Below are 7,500 nucleotides of genomic sequence, written 5' to 3' on the forward strand. Positions count from 1 at the left end.
CATGCTGCGTTCTGACTTATCAGAATTCAATTATTTCCTCTTTCTACTCACACATCTTACATTTATCTACTTATACAACATTTAATTTTCACAAGAACTGCAGATTAAATTCAGAGAATAAATATCTGAATTATGTCAATAACTTCAGACATTAACACAGTAAAACAGAATAATCAAGTCAATGAGACATTTACACTTTCTTCCAATTTGATGATAAAACTACAGAAAACATCAAACTGCATCTTTAATTACTTTTCAACCTCAAACCACTAAATTCAAAGTGTTCCAAGAAAAAGTAAAAATGTAAAATATCTCGGTTTGTTTGATTGATTATCGATTATACTGATAAATAAAGAGTGACATGTTCCTGACCTCGAAGAATCCCACGCCGTGTTGTTGTATCAGTAAACTGGAGTCAGGTTTATTTCTGCAGTACGTCACGTACATGTGAAACTTATCAGCCTGAAACACAAATACTTCATGTATAAATATATAACTTTCATCATCACTGAGTGTTTGAGTTGATTGATCAGAGTGTTACCCAGGTAACGAAGCAGTGTCCCACGTCTTCAGGAAGCTGCTCGTAGTTTTCTAACTCCTTCAGGAAAATACTGAAAAACACAAACCACTGAATGTACACACAGAGAATACTCCACAATACTGTACACATTACAGTATCTCTGCAGTACTACAGTAAAGGCTTACATACAGATTTAAGGTTCTGGAGTACATGTTGCAGGGGTGTAATACAAAGTATTTGTAGATCTATGAATGGTTCATATTCTTTTACTTGTGCTGCAGTAAATTAAGTTGCAGTTTTTATTTTTTTGCAGTATAATTGACAGTACTTGTTGTAGAACTCGTAGATGTCCTGGATGTTTGGTACTGTAGTATTTGCATTGTAGTATATATTGCAGTATAATTGACAGTACCTGTTGTGGAACTCGTAGATGTCCTGGATGTTTCCGAACACGATGTCGTCCTTGTTGGTGAGACCAGGAGGGACGTCCTCTGAGCCGCTCGTCATCTCCCACAGGTACGTCTGCACCAAATACAGTATTTATATCAGGAAGTACTCCTCAGTATAATGTAGTACTACAAAGTATTATGTACTGCTTTAATGTAGTCTTCAGGACGTAAAATACTCAATATTGAGCCAAAGCCTGAATTTAGCACAAACTCCAGAACTGACGAGCGGCCGCCTGTGAACTGCAGGTCTGTCAGCAGGGGGCGCTGCTGATGTGTCACATTGTGTGTTTGTGCTGTTTTGAAATCTCAGACTCGTCGTGTGTTTAGTTCCGGAGCTTCTGAGATTTAAATCTGGACGACACGTCGTGATAAATCTCAAGATAGAAATGATCCTTCATCAGCGGAGGAGGATCATGTGACATGAAGCTCCAGATGTGTAGTACTTGTACCTCGATACACTCCTGCAGATCTCTGACGTAGACTCTTTCTGTCTGAAGGAGCTCGGCCATGATGTACCTGAGAACACACCCAGATGTTCATAAACATCAATACTTGTACTATTGCTCGCACCGGTACTAACACACGTGTACTCACTCCTTCTTGCGTGCGGAGCGTCTCTTCTCGTCGCTGACCTGGTGGCTGGGGTCGGACAGGTTGACCTCGGGGTCGGAGTCGGACAGACTGTTGGGGATCAGCTCCAGCTCCAGGTCCTTGTTGTCCTGTCAGAGCAGCCGTACGTCACACTCAGCACAGCTCAGTCTACACACTGAACACACACTCTCCAACTGTTACCTGTGAGCAGCCTCCCAGAGCCGTCTCCAGCAGGTGGCGGTACTGTCCCATCCTGACGGTGAAGTCGCGGTAGCGCTTGTCCACGGTGGCGACGCAGCGACGGAGCTCGGTGCGGTGGGCGTGGCCTTTAGCCAGCATGCTCTCGGCCAGCTGGATCAGCAGGTGAACCTTCTCCTGTGTGTGCTGACAGAAATGATCCGTACTTTATAGTTTTCTATAAATTCTATAAATACGTTCGTAGTAAAATAACTTCACTGAGTCTTTTCCACAGCTGCCGTCTGAAGGTTTCCTCACCTTGGCAGAAACACAGAACTCCCTGTGTTGGTTCAGCAGCTCTTGAGTCTCGGACACATTTGATCCCTGTGACGTGTGTGTGGTCAGGTAGTGGTCACCTGACTGCTGCAGCCAATCCAGAGCCTGCAACCAAAGAGCACGTGAAGCTGCGGCCACATTTATGCTTCTAATGTTCTATCTTCACTTCACTATTTGACAGTCAACCAATCAGACTCTCTCTGTGACTCTCTAAGACGAGCATGTGACTCTTAATCCCCCAATAGGAGTGAACTCCACCTGCTGGGCGTGGCTCTGGAACATCAGGTACTGCTGGCACTGATCCAGTCGACGCTTCTTTAACGTCCAGAAGTGAAGGACTCTGTTTTCCCTCTGGAGCAGCTCACTGAGGATCCCTGAGCACAAACACACTCACTGTTACTGCTAACACGCTAATGAGCTGTGGTGGGGTCGCCCCCCGCCCCCCCACTACACTTTCTATTAACACTGAAAATCACTCGTGTGTTTCTGATCGCGTGTGTTTGTTCACCTTTGACCTGCTGCTCTGGAACCCTGGAGTGCCCGGTGACCTCCGTAACCCCGGAGACGGTGACGCTGTGGCCGGAGATGTTCGCCATGGTGACGCTGTTGCGATGGATGTACTTGAGGAAAACCTCAGCGTTTCGTCTGGCCAGCGTGCAGGCCTGTTGCCATGGGAACAAGAGCGTTAGAGGTGGACTCATACTCCATGTACGAATATTAATACTGCCACACAGATTTCAGAATTACACAGAAGCAGTTTCTCATTTTTAGTCGATAACTGTTGATTTTAGTTTGAAGTTAAAACTCATAAAATAATTCTCTGCAAACATTCGTCTGAACGTAGTTTAAAAAACTCATAACTGAAGTTTTTGTGTATAAAAACTTTGAACTTGAGTTCATAGCACCTGTTCACATAAATCGTCTCCTGTGAAGACTTGTTATAATATTAAAGCGTTCATACAGACACACACACACACACGTGTACAATGAGTGTGTAACATTTCATTCACCTTTAGAAACGCCTCCTTCTGCTCCATGTGTTTGCTGATGAGCGGCAGCAGCTGCTCCGGCTGCCGGTCTCCTCCTCCACACCAGTCCTCCTCCCTCCTGTACTCCTGCTCCAGACTCTCCAGAACTCCACACACCTGCACACAGACAGGTGAGGACACAGACAGGACACAGACAGGTGAGGACACAGACAGGTGAGGACACAGACAGGAGACAGACAGACAGAGATGTTCAGAGAAGCACCTGCTGGGACGTCCTGTAGAAAGCAGCCGAGGCGTTGACCAGTTTGAGTCGATCCTCGATCCTCAGCATCAGCGTCTGCCAGTGCAGCGCCACCGTCTGGGCACAAGACCTCACTGCGTCCGGATCATAGTGACCTGACCTGAAGGGGAAGGTCAGAGGTCAGGTTTTATAATATTTAGAAGTGCCATCACGTTACCAACAGTCATGTGAGATGAGCTGACGTTCAGGGATCCATGAGACTCACCTGACCAGCAGCTCTGCTCTCTGCTGCAGAGCCAGAGCCACCTGGTGAGTCCTCTGCAGCGAGTCCGCGTGGAGCAGAGCCTGGAGACAGAGAGAGGAGGTGACATCATCTGAACTCCCAGCTGCACCTCCAGACCTTCTGTCTGCTCAGAGGGACACTGTCTTCATCTTTCTCATGTTTGGTCTTTAATGTGTGTGTGTGTGTGTGTGTGCAGTTACCTCTATGGCCTGCTGGAGGCGCTCATGCTCCCTCTGCAGCTGCTCAGCTTCAGACAAACAGCTGGAGTTCAACATGCAGGACGACAACATGACCTCACCCTCTGAGATCCAACCCAGCACCTGAGACACGACGGAGGACATCATGTTTGATACAGGGAGGTCACCTGTGTGTGTGTGTGAGTGTGTGTGTGTGTGTGTGTGAGTGTGTGTGTGTGTGTGTGTGTGTGTGTGTGTGTGTGTGTGTGTGTGTGTGTGAGTGTGAGTGTGTGTGTGTGTGTGTGTGTGTGTGTGTGTGAGAGTGTGTGTGTGTGTGTGTGTACCTGTTTGACCTGGCTCTGCAGGTGTCTCAGCTGCAGGTTCTGCTCCAAGTGTGTGTGTGTGTGATCTGCAATCTGCTGCAGCTCCTTCTGTTTGTCCTGCAGGAGGCGCTGCAGCTCCTCCAGCTGAGAGGAGAGTCCCCCCTCCACCTCCGACAGCTCGATACCTGAAGCACACACACACACACACACACACACACACATCCATATTCAGGCCCTCACAGGTGCAGTAATGTGTGTGTGTGTGTGTGTGTCTGTGTGTGTGTGTGTGTGTCTCCATGGCAAATTCAATGCGCCGGTTTCCATGGACACCAGCTGTGTGCTTCAGAGACCAGTTTCCATGGCAACCCCATCCCCCTTCCCCCCCTCCCCTCGTTATCTGCTCTTCCCCCCTTTCCCCCGAATATCATCACCGTGAAACTGAACTGGTCAGATTGACCTGCTTCCTGTTCCATTCTATTCTATCCTGTTCTATTCTATTCCATTCTATTCTATCCTGTTCTATCCTGTTCTATCCTGTTCCATTCTATTCTATTCTATCCTGTTCTATTCTATTCTATCCTGTTCTATTCTATTCCATTCTATTCTATTCTATTCTATCCTGTTCTATTCTATCCTGTTCTATCCTGTTCCATTCTATTCTATTCTATCCTGTTCTATTCTATTCTATCCTGTTCTATTCTATTCCATTCTATTCTATTCTATCCTGTTCTATTCTATCCTGTTCTATTCTATTCCATTCTATTCTATTCTATTCTATTCTATCCTGTTCTATTCTATCCTGTTCTATTCTGTTCTATTCTGTTCTATCCTGTTCTATTCTGTTCTATCCTGTTCTATTCTATCCTGTTCTATTCTGTTCTATTCTGTTCTATCCTGTTCTATTCTATTCTATCCTGTTCTATTCTATCCTGTTCTATTCTATCCTGTTCTATTCTGTTCTATTCTGTTCTATCCTGTTCTATCCTGTTCTGTTCTATTCTATTTTGTTCTGTTCTGTTCTGTTCTGTTTAGTTCTACTGTGTTGGACTGTAGAGCTGAAGATCCTAGAATCAGGATGGGATCAGCCGCCTCCTCTGATCTGAGAACAGTTTTCCATCTGTTCAGATGAATGAATCTCTAACGAGACTAAAAACAACTCGATGAGCTCTGAGACCTTCTACAACTGAAGGTCCCTGAATGTCCGTCCCGTCCTCTGGAGTCGAGGGAACCTACGGATGATATGATGTAATATGACTGAGGATCTCTGGAGGATCTCTGGAGGATCTCTGGAGGATCTCTGGAGGATCTCGTCAGTGTGACCACCAGGTTCATTCCAGAGACCAGTCACACATTCACAGGTCTCGTGAAGAAGCAGCAGTTAAGCTGGAACCAGTGACAAACTCAAGAAGAACCTCAAACACTGAATGAGTCCTCCAACAGTCCAACAGTCCCTCGCGTTGTCCCTGGATCCACGGTCTCTGCTCTGTAAACATGTTATCAGGGAGGTTCTGTTGATGTGTGTGACTCTGACCTGACGCTTGGACCTCGGTGATATACTGCTGGAGGTCGTGACCTTGCTGGATGACCTCATAGATCATGTTGTTCATAGCCAGCCTGCGCTCCATGTGCCTGCAGATCAACAGTCAGTGCATCATCGCCTGTCATGACCTTTTATTAACGAGTCGTTGTCATGCTGAGTGATGTCATCACACTTGTTTACCTGTGGATGCGTTGCTGCGCTAGCGTCAGTGCCTCTGGACAAGCTTCCGCCAGCCTCGACTGACCCAGGTTGATCTTGTCCTGGGCTAGCTTGTCCTGGTTTACGTCGCCTAGCCGCTGTGATGCTAGCTTCTCCGTAGAGAAGTCCTGGGACTGTTTCTGGAGGTCCTGCTTCCAGGCATCCATCTCCCCTGTTACCTGAACAAAGACGCGCGGCTCGTTGTTGATCCGCTGCAAAGCTTCCGACAATGATTCTGATCACATCTGTGAATTCTAACAGAACCGCGTACCTCCAGCGTGCACTGCTGCAGGATACGGAGCTGCAAGTAAACATCCAGTCGGATCTTCCTCTGGTGGAAAAGCTCCTCCAGCTGAACGTGAGACTCCTCCAGCTGCTGCAGCACCGACTCCACATGGGCCACTGAGCTGCCCTGGGGCCTGAAACAAACCCACCCACGCATTAAACAAAACTGAAAACAAACCCAAACAAACTGCAAATACATACAAGTCAAAGGTACCCACCCACAAAGACTGAGCTATCCTCGAAACAAACGCATCCACACTTATTATACGAACTGGAAAACAAACATACCTTCACAGATTCTATATAAATATATTATACGAATTCAAAAACACTCCACTCATGTTTTACATAACGTAAAACCACCACACCCACAATCATCACAAATACCAACTCCACACAGGCCTCTGAGCCGCCGGGCGCTTTAAACAAGTGCACCCACATCGGCTTAACAAAGCCAGAATCAAACGCACCCATGCAGGTTCTGTTCACTCTACAAAAAGCTAAACACACAAACGAGAGAGGAAAAGCTCACAAACTGGTGAAGAAACACCCCCCCACACTTTACATGAACTAGAAAACAAATGCACCCACGTTTAAAACAAAGGCACCCACCCCTGTGACTCTAATCTAAAAAGGAAAGCATCCACACAGAATGTATTCATCCCATGAGCTGCCTTGATGTCTCAAACAAACACACCCATCACCGTCAGGCCTCTGTGCTGCCCTGACGGGCGAAACAAGTGCACCCACACAAGTTATAACCAGGTTCTTTGTGCAGCGCTGAGGCAGGAATCAAACGCACCCACGCTCTCTGTGTACCTGAGTTGCAGGATGAGGTCTTCTCCTTCCCTGATGACACTCATCGCAGCTTCCTGTGGGGTCAGCGTTAGAGGGTTAGTGTGGGGTTAGAGGTCACGGCTCAGAGGGCATAGGGGCTGTTAGGTTGTTATGGTGGGGGTCAGTTCAGACGGGTGGTGACGGAGGTGGACAGGTACCTGGGTGTTGGCCTGCTGCTGCTGCTGCTGACTGATGAGAGTCTGCAGAGCCTCCACAGTGTCGGGACAGATGCAGAGGTCTGAGGAGAGCTGCTTCTGGAGGCCGTCCATCCACGCCGAGAGCTGGGGGGGGCGGGAAGAAGAAGACGATGACACTTCACTTCTGATTGCTCTTATGTCGGCCATCTTAATTTACAGTCTACGACTGCAGTTCATTTTACTATTGTACGTTTTAGTACTTCAGAGTATTTACGTGTGTGTGTGTGTGTGTGTGTGTAAGTGTGTGTTACCTCCTTGGTGTGTGTGTAGAAAGACACAGCGAGATCCAGCAGCAGCTTCCTCTGTTCAACTCTCTGAATAAACGCCTGCACATACACAGATTTACAACATGTTAATA

General features: G+C 47.0%; 1 protein-coding gene across 1 annotated transcript in view; it reads right to left on the bottom strand.

Annotated features, from left to right (window-relative positions):
* The window catches only part of LOC109647243 (kalirin-like), a 29,772-nt gene that overhangs the window by 15,037 nt on the left and 7,235 nt on the right, over positions 1–7,500 (bottom strand). The window contains exons 14-33 of the mRNA XM_069521534.1: positions 7,394–7,468; positions 7,104–7,226; positions 6,928–6,980; positions 6,095–6,242; positions 5,806–6,002; positions 5,617–5,714; positions 4,107–4,270; positions 3,787–3,906; positions 3,569–3,648; positions 3,325–3,463; positions 3,084–3,218; positions 2,582–2,735; positions 2,332–2,447; positions 2,056–2,178; positions 1,762–1,944; positions 1,564–1,688; positions 1,419–1,485; positions 933–1,042; positions 542–611; positions 373–462 (exon numbers count right to left, since the gene is read on the bottom strand). Coding sequence (XP_069377635.1) covers positions 373–462; positions 542–611; positions 933–1,042; positions 1,419–1,485; positions 1,564–1,688; positions 1,762–1,944; positions 2,056–2,178; positions 2,332–2,447; positions 2,582–2,735; positions 3,084–3,218; positions 3,325–3,463; positions 3,569–3,648; positions 3,787–3,906; positions 4,107–4,270; positions 5,617–5,714; positions 5,806–6,002; positions 6,095–6,242; positions 6,928–6,980; positions 7,104–7,226; positions 7,394–7,468 — 2,370 coding nt within the window. The remainder of the gene's footprint in view (positions 1–372; positions 463–541; positions 612–932; positions 1,043–1,418; positions 1,486–1,563; positions 1,689–1,761; positions 1,945–2,055; positions 2,179–2,331; positions 2,448–2,581; positions 2,736–3,083; positions 3,219–3,324; positions 3,464–3,568; positions 3,649–3,786; positions 3,907–4,106; positions 4,271–5,616; positions 5,715–5,805; positions 6,003–6,094; positions 6,243–6,927; positions 6,981–7,103; positions 7,227–7,393; positions 7,469–7,500) is intronic.

Source organism: Paralichthys olivaceus, chromosome 24 (assembly GCF_024713975.1).
Source record: "Paralichthys olivaceus isolate ysfri-2021 chromosome 24, ASM2471397v2, whole genome shotgun sequence".
NCBI classification, from domain to species: domain Eukaryota; kingdom Metazoa; phylum Chordata; class Actinopteri; order Pleuronectiformes; family Paralichthyidae; genus Paralichthys; species Paralichthys olivaceus.